This window comes from Limulus polyphemus, unplaced genomic scaffold, assembly GCF_000517525.1.
Source record: "Limulus polyphemus unplaced genomic scaffold, Limulus_polyphemus-2.1.2 Scaffold1425, whole genome shotgun sequence".
Taxonomy (NCBI): domain Eukaryota; kingdom Metazoa; phylum Arthropoda; class Merostomata; order Xiphosura; family Limulidae; genus Limulus; species Limulus polyphemus.
Genome location: NW_013667035.1, coordinates 235,811 through 248,872, shown reverse-complemented (window position 1 = coordinate 248,872; position 13,062 = coordinate 235,811). Strand labels below are relative to the sequence as shown.

General features: G+C 35.3%; 1 protein-coding gene and 1 long non-coding RNA gene across 2 annotated transcripts in view; both read left to right on the top strand.

Annotated features, from left to right (window-relative positions):
- LOC111086780 overlaps nt 1–11,089 on the top strand; it is a 12,222-nt gene extending 1,133 nt beyond the window's left edge. Inside the window, exons 2-3 of the long non-coding RNA XR_002611507.1 lie at nt 8,787–8,882; nt 11,003–11,089. This is a non-coding gene — a long non-coding RNA (uncharacterized LOC111086780). The remainder of the gene's footprint in view (nt 1–8,786; nt 8,883–11,002) is intronic.
- A 391-nt stretch (nt 11,090–11,480) lies between these two features.
- Nucleotides 11,481–13,062, top strand: part of LOC106463497 — a 24,326-nt gene continuing 22,744 nt past the window's right edge. Inside the window, exon 1 of the mRNA XM_013923535.2 lies at nt 11,481–11,486. Within this exon, the coding sequence (XP_013778989.2) occupies nt 11,481–11,486 (6 nt within the window). The remainder of the gene's footprint in view (nt 11,487–13,062) is intronic.

The window sequence follows — 13,062 nt, the reverse complement described above, 5'->3', positions numbered from 1 at the left end:
CGCGCACACACACACACACACACACACACACACACACACACACACACACACAAAGTTTCACCTCTATTACTTTCTTACACTATAATTTGTTAAAGGATAGTTGGTTTAAAGAATAATTCTCTTAATTAGTTCTCTCAATCCAATAAAACATAAATATGTGATGGGGAAAAAACTGAGTAGCAATTTCTTTGTTTTAGGTTTAGGCAAATCGTAGTGTTAAAGGATCGAGTTAGAGACTATTGGAAAAGTGTCCAAGACAATAACTTGAATAAGTAAATTTAGTGAAGCTGGGAATGTGAAAACTTAAGTTTTTTCTTGCAGCTATAAAACTAAAAGAATATTTATTCCAAATTTTTATTAGTGTACTTAAGATCTTTGCTAAACATTATCCGTTTGGGTAATAATATTCATCATTGAAGAATCAACTGCTAATAAAGTTAAAAACACTTAACATATAACAACATAAAATTTGTTTGTAAAATGACAGATTATGAGGTTAATAACGATTGAGTGGGGAGGTAAACCACATTTTGAGTATTGTTTTCAGTCTTGGGCTCCTTACCTTAGGAAAAACATTGAATTGTTGGAAAGGATTCAGAAAAAGATTTCCAGAATGGGATGGAGGGTTTATTATGACCTTCCTCGTGTCATCCTGTATCACTGTCAAGTTTGGTGCTGATTGATCAAGAAATATAACATCTTCCTTATAATGGTAGCATGTTGGAATTTAAGAAAAATGGTCAAACTTGAGAACAAGTTGAGATAGTAGGAAACTTTGCACCTAGGCCTATATTTTTGAGGGTGAAGAATTGTTTGGTGTATGATTTATGTTGGCTACTGGAAACAATGTGGGGAAGAGGTTGAACTCCATGAGCGCCTTTCTAGTTTACTAATTATGCTTCTATCATAATTACTAATGTAAATGAAAGAAGCATAAAGGCCCAAACTGACCTCTTAGTAACAAGGACTGAACTCCATTAATAACAACCTTTTGCTTTATTGTAATCCAACCACCCTACATTCCAGTTAACTAGTCTTTCCTCAACCCCCACTGATTTGATTTTCTTAGCTAATCTGTATGGCAACTTATTAAAAGATTTTTGAAAATTGAAATATACTAAGTTTACACCATTTCCATAAGATAATTAATATTCTTGAGAAAAGGCAAGATTTAACCTTTAGTAAATCAATATTGGCTTTCTTTGATACCATACTTTACTAAATGGTTGTGCAAAGCTTCGTATAATTGACTCTAGAATTTTTCCATCTACATATGTAAATGTAACTAGCCTATGATTTCCAGGATAATCTTGATAACCACCTTAAAAATAAGAATAACAAGTAGGAACTGTCCAATTCTTGAGCACTTACCTGCTCTGTTTACATACCAAAAGTAAAAGAGGCTTGCACATCTCCTTTGTAACCTTGAGGGAAACCTGTGTTGGTGCTGTATCTGTTTCTAATTTCTCAATCCCAAGGTATGAATATATACATGATTCAGATCAATTCCAATATTTCTATTTGAATGCTCTAGGTCAGAAAACTTTCCATTCAGTCAGGATAGCTAAAAAGAAATGTATTCCCTTTAAAGATATTGTATTATGAGCAGAAGCATATTACAAAATAGATGTTTAAGAAAATTAACTGTTAATAGATAAATCCCAGGTTTACAAGATGATGATGTTGAGGCTTATCAAAATAAAAGAAGTTAAGGATATTTTCAAAACTAAGGAACTATCAAGGTATTTTTGGTCAGCACCCATTTGGCATGAATAATTTTGTTAACTGCAAAAGATAATATTTGTCCTTTAAGAGTTTTCAGTGAGAACCTTAGGAGCAATGTCTTGGAAAGTAAAGTCCCTAACCATGTTGAAAGTTAGACATCAAACAATCCTAATATGGAGATGGCACAGTCTTTGTTATCTATGCAAAGTTGTTTGATTATAGAATTTTCTGATGATTGAAAGTTTCAAGTAATGCACAATAAAAATAAGAAATAATTTTGATGTTAGGAAGATGTTGGAATATATTTTCAAGTGGCATGTAGAAAAGCATTTGGAGAGTTGGCAATTAATTTATAACATTAATTCAGAAAATAAATTTTCATGTCAGCATTTGTTTTTAAAAACACCCTGTATAATAATGTGTATTTTGGCTTTCAAAAAGCTTTTGATGAAGCTACACAAGAGGTTAATGACTAGTTAGATTCCACTGGAATTTATATAAAAGTACAAAAGTTGATAGAAAAGTGACTTAGTTGTAGACAGCAAAGAATATGTAAATTTTTCTAACTGAGCAAAATTTGCCTAATAGGGCCCTTTATAAGTCTGTTTTTGGTTTATAGCTGGTTTTATATATTGGTGACTTAAACAGCTTTTTGAACTAACTTCTTTTTTATTCATTGTTGATACCAAAGTGATTGATTATCCAGAAATAACTTGACAGTCTTAGTGAATAGGTCAGAACATGGAAGAGTAATGATAAATACAGAGTTATATACTAGGACTATAGAAACTTTGGAAGGGACACAAGTTCTTGAATTAGAAAAGCATTATTTTTGTGAAAAAAAAACAAAAACGGTTAAATATGATTGTTCATAAAACAAAAAATCTCTGCTGCAGTGACAAGATGGTTCAGTATATAGGAAATTTGAATTTAAGAATAAGGATATTGTAGCTTCATACATTACTCTGATTCTTGAGTGACTGTTCTGTAGGTCATGAGGAGAGACAATTACAATAAGTAATTATGGATAAACTAAGACATGCCTAAATTTCAACTGTTATATTTTATTTTATGCTACATTTTGAGCAAATGATCTCCACCAGGCAGCTTATACTGTGTTCCAGAGAAAGTAGCCAAATTTCTATGTAACACAGTATATACTACCTGACAAAGGGTGTGTGCCTGAAATGTCATATAAAATTGAATAAAGTTTTCATTTGATGTGTGTTAATGTATTCTTTATTACTCTATTAAGACTTGTGTATTGTGCACAGATATGGCCTCTTTACTATAGTTGGAAATGAAAGTTTGAATTATAGGAGTAATTAGCTTATGCTTAGAAGCCCAGATGTAGATTGTTATTGAATAAAATTATTTCTTCACTTGAATCAGAAACTTCTTGAGTAGTTAGCACGAGTGTTATATATGTGTTTATTTGTATTGTTTAAATTTTTTTAAATGTTTGACATGTACAGTATGTGAATGTGAAAGGCTACCATCAGTTTTTATTTTGCCAAGCTAGTTAGGATAAGAAATGATCTCAAAAAGGTCGATTGAAATAATCATCTTTATCATTCCTGTTTTCTTCATTTTGACAGAGATAATTCCAAAATGAATACTCGTCTCCATACACAGATAGCTATTTTCCTTTTAAAGTCATACATTTCTGTCCGAGACTTCCATACTACCAGTCTTGTAGAAACTCCAACCTAATTCCACATGTCCATGTGAATTTGCACTACCAAATTATGATAAATCATGCAGCAAAACCCTCCATCAATAAGAATGTGATACACCTCCTTTCACAAATCCTCTCACTACATTCATACGCTAGAGTCCTCATTCTTTTCTTTGGCAATGTTGTGTAAAGGGATTTTAGTATTCGCTGCAACTTGTCAAATAACTTTTTTCTTAACTTTGATTGTTTTTAAATATAATTATTATGAATTCACAATTAAATTGGAATTTTCTACACCTGATGTGAGTGTAAATATCAGTCACACTGATCAAATTGCCAACAATTCTGGAAGTCCTTTATCTGTGGAAGATGTGACAGCAGTTATCTAACATGATGGGTTTCATGATTCCATCAGAACCCTCTACTTCTGTTTCTACCACACATTTCCTTTCCCTTGTCTTTGATACTAATGCTGAGGAGGATAATTTTGTTTTGACTTTCCAACTCCAGGCTTTGCTTTGGATACCTCCATGTCTTCTGAAGAACAAACTCAATCTTCTTCAGATTTCCAGAACCTCATAACTGAGGTATATACTATTTTCTCTGACCCCCTATAACCTGTAATGATTCCTGTTCTCTCTTACATAACCCTTGCAATTTCTCTGTTTTTCCCATTCCCCTGATATTTCTGTCCATGCCAACTCATTTCCAGATCAACTTCCTCCACATAACCTCATGCTTATCCTCCCTACCTGACTGATTTCTTACTCCCTTTCTTAGTTACTCTCTGTTCTTCACCTGATGATGGGAGTGTTTCAATGTTCCCATGATTAATTTTTGGGGGACTCTAGAGTGCTCCTCTTCTCTTCTGTTGCCCATTTCTCTTCTTTCTTGATTCCTTTGAGGTTGGGACTTTTTGGGAAGGGATACCCTTATTTCCCATGTTCATTTACCTTCCTCTGAGACCTTCGTTTTATCCCCTTACTCCATTAACAAGTCTGGTGGGGACCCTGATTCTTTCAAATCATGGGCTGAAGCTGCTGCCTTCAATCTTCTCTTTCCTCATTAGTCTCACATTTGTCCCAATTATGCTCTTCCACAGCTGTCCCTTGACCTAACCTCATTCTATCCCAGTATCCTGCCCTTTAACCTCCTCCTACCCTTCCATCTGGTTGATTTGGGACCTGTAGGAGCCCATCTGTCCCCGTTTGTACATTTATGGACACATTTTGCTACTGATAGATGGGTCATTCATGTCCTTACCCACAGTCTACTTCACTTCTCTTCCCCACTTCCTCTTTGCTCCCAACACATTACCTTTCATCTCCCTTTAGATTCAGCATACCTTCAACATTTGGTTCACAACCTCTCTCTACTCTTCATTGTCCCCAAAAAGACTGGGGACTGGCACCCCAATCATCGACCTATCCTCCATCAATTAATTTTTGGTCATCCCTTATTATCAGATGGAGAATTATTTCTCTATCTGGTGGTCTTTCTAACCTGAGCAAAGGATGATCAAGGTAGATGTGTTGAATATTTTTTTCTTTCATCCACTGGAAATGTGTCTTCCAATTCCATGCCCTTCCATTTAGAATAGTGTCAGCCTTTTACATTTTTAGTTGCATTGTGTGGGCCTTCAATCATCATCCGCATGGTCTGAGATTAAGGTTCCACTTCTACATGAATGACTGGCTTTTCTTCTTCCAGGAGGAATCCTCAGATCATTTTATCCTACTTCTTCATGAAGCCACTAATTTATGGTGGCTTGTCAAAATTTCCAAATCGTTCCTTACCCTGATACAATATCTCATCCACCTGGAATCCTTTTCAAATCTCACCTCAGCCATGTCTAGCCTTCACCACTCTGTTTACAAGACCTTGAGTATCTGGTCACCAAAGTCTGCACCTCTCCTTTGGTGTAGGAGGTTTTATCTCTTCTGGGTACTATGGCAACTCAGGAGTCTCTCATTCCACTTGATTATGCAGATGTGTCCCCTACAGTGGGTATTGCTCAACCAGTGGATCCTCTGTCCTCACAGATCATCCTTCCTGACCCTCTTGTGGGGGGTTTTGCTTGGTGGCCTAGACCACTCCAACACCATCCCTGGCATTCTCTTGCCTCTTCCCATGGTATACCTTCACTTATTCACAGTAGCTTCTCTCAATAGGTGGGGAACATCCATGAATAACTCTCTTACTTCAGGTTCTTGGACCTAGAAAAATCATTATCTTCAAATCAACATCCTAGAACTTCTCTCTGTTGTACAGACATGCTCCCATGTCCTTTCCCAATTGGTGGATCATTTGGTTATGGTTCACTAAGACAACTCCATGGTTGTCACACATCAACCTTCAAGGGGACACCTGTTCCAGGACCCTCTGCTTCCAGACTATGAACCACCTTTATTGGGCCCATTCCAATCAAGTGAACTTAATTGCCTGTCATGTTCTGGACACTTAACATCGCAGAAGGCTGTCTTTCTCAACAGGGCTCTGTCCTATCCACGAAATGGTCTCTTCACCCTCTAATACTCCTCTAATAGATGCATTTGCCTCTCCTCTCAGTGCTAAACTTTTTCTTTCCTGGTCCCTCATCCATCAGCCCTGGATAGTAGATGCTCTCAGTCAGGACTGGTCTCATCTCTTCCTCTGTGCCTATCTCCCTTTTCACCTTCTCCCTCATTTACTTGCTCTGGTTCAGGAGACCCCTTGCAAAGTTTTGTTGCTGGCCCTCTACTGACCTACTCAGCCATGGTTTCTAGTACTTTGTCTTCTCTCAATTAAGTCCCCCTTCCACTTCCCATCATTGTAGCCCTTCTAGTCCAGCCACACATCATTTCTCCATCACAACTTGACATCCCTTCATCTTCATATGTGGGATTGTACCACTCCTTCAGATCTTCCACCCATTCTGTGTACCAACAGAAATGGTAAGCTTATCTCTATTGGTATGTACATCATTCATTTCACACATGACCAACCTACCTTACAACACCTCTCTTCTTTTCTTTTTCTTTTTTTCACTTGGTTCTTTGACCATTGCTTGTCTGTCTGCACTATAGCTGGATATTGAGCAGCTCTATCCACCACATTACATATTTCCCAATACCTCAATATTTTCTCTTCACCTGTTCTTACCACCCCCTTCCATTCATTCCTGCTGCATAGACTCCCACTCCCGTGCCTGACTGGGACTTGAATGTCATTCTTCATGCCCTCACTCAAAACCATTTGAACCTCTTGCCACTTGCTCTCTGTATCACCTCTCTCTCAAAACCCATTTTCTTCCCCTCCTTGCCCATAGTTATCAGTGATCCATTGCCTATGCCATAGACTCTTCCAAGATTCTTTTCTACAACTCATACCTTCTTCTATACCTTGACCATTCCTTTTTGCCTAAGACTTGAGCAGCTGGGGAAGGCGGTCACACTTTTTCTCCTATTTCCCTTCCCTTTATATCCCATCTTTATGGATGTTCTGACCTGGACAGACTTCTGTGTCCTGTTTGGCTGTTCAGTGGTATTTATCTAATACTTCCTCCTCTCGGGGTTCCATTCATAGTTATTCATTCCTTGGGATCCCTTCTGTACTAGAAACCTTTCTCCCTCCAGTGTTACTGGATGAATCTGCCAGCTCATCTGATTGGTTTACTCCTCCTTGGAAACGGGTAATTATAGGCTTTTTCACAACTCCTCCTAGCAGATAAGACACCTGATTCAATTTCGTTGACCACTAGAAGACATTCTTCAGGCAGGCAGGTGGACTAACTCGCATGCATTCATCACCTACTGTCTCCACCACTTGACTGTCTTGTCTTTGGAGGGATTCAGTTTTCCACCCACTGCCATCCTTCAATCCACCCTATCCTCTGATAGGTGAGTGTACTTCTTTATTTCTGCTCACCATTAATCTACATTAGGATCCCACTAGTCAGCTAATGTTGCCTCCCAGGATATAATACCCAAAATCCACATTGAGACAGAATAACAGAAAGCACTCATACCATCTGCACTTATTCTATAAGTGTCTACTATGAGGTGGGTTTTTCCACAAGACCATTGTATTACATTTCAAGTATGATCCAGACTGTACCCATTCCATGGAGTATCATGATAAAAGCCAACACCAGAGCTGTGCGTCTGCACACTTCTCTGGCTAGCACTTGTTGGCTTTCAAAAAAAGGTTTTGCAGTCACCCATTTCACTGTCTCCAATAAAAAAACCTTTCCTGACAGAGAGACTGATGATGATCCAGTCAAATTCTCTGCATGTTCCCTATGTGAATTCTCCCCCTTTTTGAGTAGAGCATGAGAGACCATTGCCACTTTCCAGCTCTCAACCACTGGGATGGTGGACCATGGGGAATCCTCACCGATTGAGATTTAACTGCTGGGGCTAGAACAAGAAGTCCCTTTGTGGTGAGTAAAACATGTAACTATATCAATCTGTATATGTATCTTTCTCTCTCAATTCCTGTTCCCACAGTTGCATGAACCCTGGGAATCTGACAGTGGAGTATATGACACTAATCCATATACAACTGTGATGTATCACTCACACACTCTACTCCCACAGCAGGCAACAGTCCCATAGAGACGGATGGTCAAGTATAGGTTATATAACTATCTGTAAGGACATGTTCAAATACAGTGCCCTCCTCCTGCAGTTGGCATGGGGCCCGTAGTGACTGATGGTTGAGGAGATGTGTATGGATAATTATCACAAGTGCACAGATACTTATCAGAAGTGCTCATCTAGGTAATCTTTGCATCAGTCCCTCCACCATCTCAATACTAGATTCTAGCTATCTGTGTATGGAGGTGAGTATTTATTTTGGAAGTTAACATTTTCATTAGCTGAAAATGTATTTCCAACCCATTCTCCCCACTTTTCTGGTGCACCTTTATTTATTGCCTCATCAAAGAATAAGGATTCTCGTACACAAATGTACAGGAAGGATTTGTTCAAGAAGATGTGCCACACCCCTATTGGTGGAAGGTTTTGCTGCATGGTATGCAATCAAGTATTTGCACAAATTCATGTGGACACATGTGAAATTAGGTAGGAGTTTTTATAAGGCTGGTTGCTTGCACGTCTCTCAGGCAGAAATGTGCAGCTTTAAGAAAAAAATAGCTACTAAGAAGGTGTCTATCAGAAATACACTTTTGGGTAAGGAAAGTTTCAACATTGCATAAACTAGAAAATGTTTTTTTGTTTTTTTATAATACTCAAAATAGAGAGCAATCTGTTTGGGTATTATTAGTAAAGTTTTGTCCACAGGAGGATATGTAGTTTTTACATTAAGTTAGTTAGCAAATTAGATGCTTGTGGAATTAGTGGAAAAGTTAAAATGCAAATCAAATTGGTTTTATGGTACCAAGGAAAAAGTTGTTAGACTTCACTGGGAATACTGCATACAAGTTTGGTTTTTAACACAGTGGAAAAGACTCAGAAGAAGGCTACTAGGATGATTCTAGGTATGTAAGAGTTATATTACAAAAATTGGTTAAGATCTCTTAATTTCTCATGAGAAAAGAAAGGTAAGAGGTAATCTTATTGAAGGTTACAAGATTGTCTGAGAGATTGATAGGATAAAGGCCTCAGATTTCTTTGTTTTATTTTCTGAAAGCAGTGTACAGTGTACTAGATGGCATAAGCTTAAGGCTTGGAAAAGACTGGCTTAAGTACAGTTAAGACAGTTCTATTGTTCTAAAAAGTTGATTGTATTATGGAATGAGTTGTCAGCAATAGTGGACCAGCATATTAAAGGAATTTAAGAGGGGGATTGAAGTTTCCTGAAAAATATAGGGTGAACTCAAATTTTTACAAATATTTACAAGGACAGCCTAGAAGAGCCAAATAATCCTTTGTTGTATGTATGGTATGTAAATGAGGATGTTTACAATTGAGAGAAGGTCACTAGCAGAGTTCTACTTGGGTCTGTTTTTGGAAACTCTGTTTTATTTTAAGAACATTATAAAAAGAATATTTGATTATGTGATGTTTGTAGATTCAGTCATTTAAAGTTGTGATGGAGAGTCGTTTAGTAGTAAAGAACTACAATTAATTTCATTTTTATGGATTGATTAATTGTTTGTGTGTATGAGATGTGACCTGAATGAGCTATATGGCTTTCTTTCACCTTGATTCTTATACTTTTTAATACTCAATTCTATGTTAGGGCAGATTTCATAATCTGATTCCTGGTACTTTAACTTCTGTCTCACTTCTGAGCTGAGTGAATAGTTTGCTCCTTCCAGCCAAAATAATTTACGTACATTATTGCATAATCAAATCATAGTGAACTTTGAATTAAAATAAATAAGAAAAGAAAGTGTTAAGGAGTTAAAGGAACTAGAAAATTTGATGAGCCATCAGACCATGCTATTTAATAAGAATAGAAAAGATTTCGCTGGAAGTTTAAGGGAGTTGTTAGTATAGGAAGTTTAAGAATGTTGTTTACATAGTAAGTTTAAGTGAAATTTTTAATTTCTGTGAACTATTTTAGGTGACCAAAACAACAAGAGAGAAAGTTCACATTTAATATAGAACAGTTTTCTTTATGCTAATTGTGAGGGAAATCCTATCTTTGTGGTATAATTGGTACAATCTTATCTATTGACACTTTAGAACACTTGGTAATTTATCACAAACAAAAATGCTTTTGAATTATTCTAAAGTGGTCTAAAAAGTAAGAAACAGTATTTGGTTGCTATATTCTGGGATTGCATTTACCTGTTTTTTTTTTATGTATAGTTGAGATAGGACAAGTTAACCACCTAAGAACTGTAATTGAATTTTACAGATTCTCATTAGCATAGCTAGATTAACAAAATTAAATAAAGGAACTTAATATGTCATTAATTGTAGAAAACAATGAAGATGACTTCAGAACTAATTCTAAATGGAAAGTTAGATATTCTAAAATGATTTTAATATCATAGATGTTGGGTACAAGGACGAACTGGTCCTTTGTCTGTAACGTAATGTTAGAGGTTTGTTTATAAATATGTTCCTGTGATTATTGACTTTTTTCATCTTCAGGCTGCTTATGGTCTAATGCATAATTAGCATTCCTGGACTGTGAATATAAGGGTTCATGGTTCACATTCCATTGTTGCAAAAATGTGCTCTGCACTGTGGGGCTATGGGTACACTGCAGAAGTAAAAGTCAAATCCCATTCTTCATCCAGACAAGAGTTGGAGATACCCTTTGTTGATTAACTACCTTCCCTGTAGTTTATCAGTTCAGAATGAGGGATGGCTATATGAAAATAGCCCTTATGTAGCTTTGCATCAAAATTCCCCCCCAAAAAAACCCTTTGATGTTTTTACACTAATTTCAATCCTGTTTATATATTTAATGATGTTAAGCCTACTTGTCTTTTGCAAGTTCAGTGTGCTATTTTATGAAATTTATCCTTTCTAATTTTTTTTCAGAGTTCAGTGTCAGTACTTAAAGAATTGTTCATTGTAAATTGAGTTAAATTTTTCTGATAACTAACAATGAAACAAAAAATATCTTAGAGATCTCAAGTTTTGTGTTATTTTTATGTAGTGTAATATTTCAACTTTTGAGATTTTTCCAAATCTTTAGATTACCATGGACTATGAAAAAAAGCTGGAATTTTTGCGTTCTTACATTCCTTTTCTTCAGAAGGTTATACATCATCTTCAGGTTGATATTGGTAATTATCTTTTAGTTTATTATTATGTTTTCTCTAAGTACTAGTGTTTGTTTTATTTTATAATTAATTTGTTACTGGAATCCATATATTGGTTGAATTAAACAAACAAGTACATGATTGTTTAAATAATCATGGTATTAAAACAGTGTGAGCTTGCATTATGAATCATATGTTAAAGTTCAAGTCTGTGTATTTTTAAAAATACATATATACAAATAAATCTTAAAAGTAAAGTTCCATTCCAGAAAGTCATGTATGTGACAAGTTATGGCCCTCCAATGAACAGTTGCAAGACTATGAGAAGCACTGTATATTTGAGGCATTAATGGAAATGTTTTAAGATGCTCCTTTACAGTTTCTTGCATTCTTTTGGAGTTACTAATCATTATGCAGGTATGAACCAATTCCAGGAGAATGTTGGTGTTGACCAAGTTTTCAGTTGTATACTCATTTCAGTAGACATATGCCCATGACTTTAAAACAATCAATCAAAGCATACATAAATTTTGTCCATGTTTATTTATGTATATCTAGTAACTTGAAGATAAGAATGTTCAAAATGGCAAGCCAGTCAAATGTCAATTGACTGGTTAAGTAACAATTCATTGCCTGCCCTCTGAAAATCATATTTTTGGTAGTTGCCTAACTTGGCTTGATGATGCCATTATATTTGTGTTATTACAAAATTATTTTTTATTTACTTTTAATTATTTTTTTAAGAAATAATTCTCTTAGAATATAATAATGTAGGCTTCTGGAAGTTCTGTTACACCACATTGGTTGGGAAAGTCCAGAAGCTTAACTGTGCGAAGAGCTGGGCAGCTGGTGGTAATTGCTAATCAAATAATCAGTAAGCCAATTAATCATTTAGTATACCTTTATACCTGAGAAGCAAAAAGAAAAAAATGGGTGTGAGCTGACTTTACAATTTTTTCAACCACAGCATCATTCTAACATGCTATTAATCTTTCCATTTTTTTTAACATTTGTTTGGTTATTTTTTAAGTAATTTTGGAATTATCCTTGATATCATATCATAGATTTTTTCTAAATGTCACCATTTGTGCATTTTGCAAAATACTTTTTTTTGTCTCCAAAAGGTAGTCTTGGACATATCTTACTTGGCAAATGAGTTGCTAATGTTGAATAAATACCATTACACGGCTGCCATCATGCTTGTTTTTAAGATATTTATAATCCCATGCTAAGTTTCTTAAAGTCAAATGAGTTGATAATAAAAGATATATTTTACTATTACTGATAAGGATAACAATCATTTTATTTAAAATGTATCATGATTGCAGTTAGAAATAATTAAGTAGCCAGTTAGTTACTTTGTTTATGTGCCTTGTTTGAATAAACATAAAAAATAATATTTAATAAAGATTTGAATCATCAGAATATTTTGTAGTCATCTACCATATTCATTAAACAGTAAACTTGTGTGATTTGATGATTTTATTTTACTTGGTGGATATAAAAAAATAACCCTTATGTTTACAAACAATGCAACTAAAATAAAACATTAGTACATCTGTTAAAAAGCAAAAAACACCACAATTTTCAACAAAGAACCAAACATCAACAATGTACATTTATTAAGCCTTAAACAATTTCTAATCATGTGACTTACTTGTCTTACTGTAATCTTTATATATATATACATATACACACACACCTGGAAAAAGTTAAGCACCCCCGTGTTTTTTCAAGTGATTCAGATTCGACGTTTTTGTGACTGATTATAAATTACCATTCAATCTAAACGTGTTTATCAAATGAAATTATGCATTATTGGGCACAAGAAAACAAGATTATCACCATAAAATAACAATTTTTAATTTACATATCATGACATCAAATATGGACAGTTTTCATGCTTAAAATTATCTTTAATAATTATTGTCAGTGAAAGCTCAAAAACGTTATTGAATTGTCAAATCACATTACAAAATGTCAATCATGACCC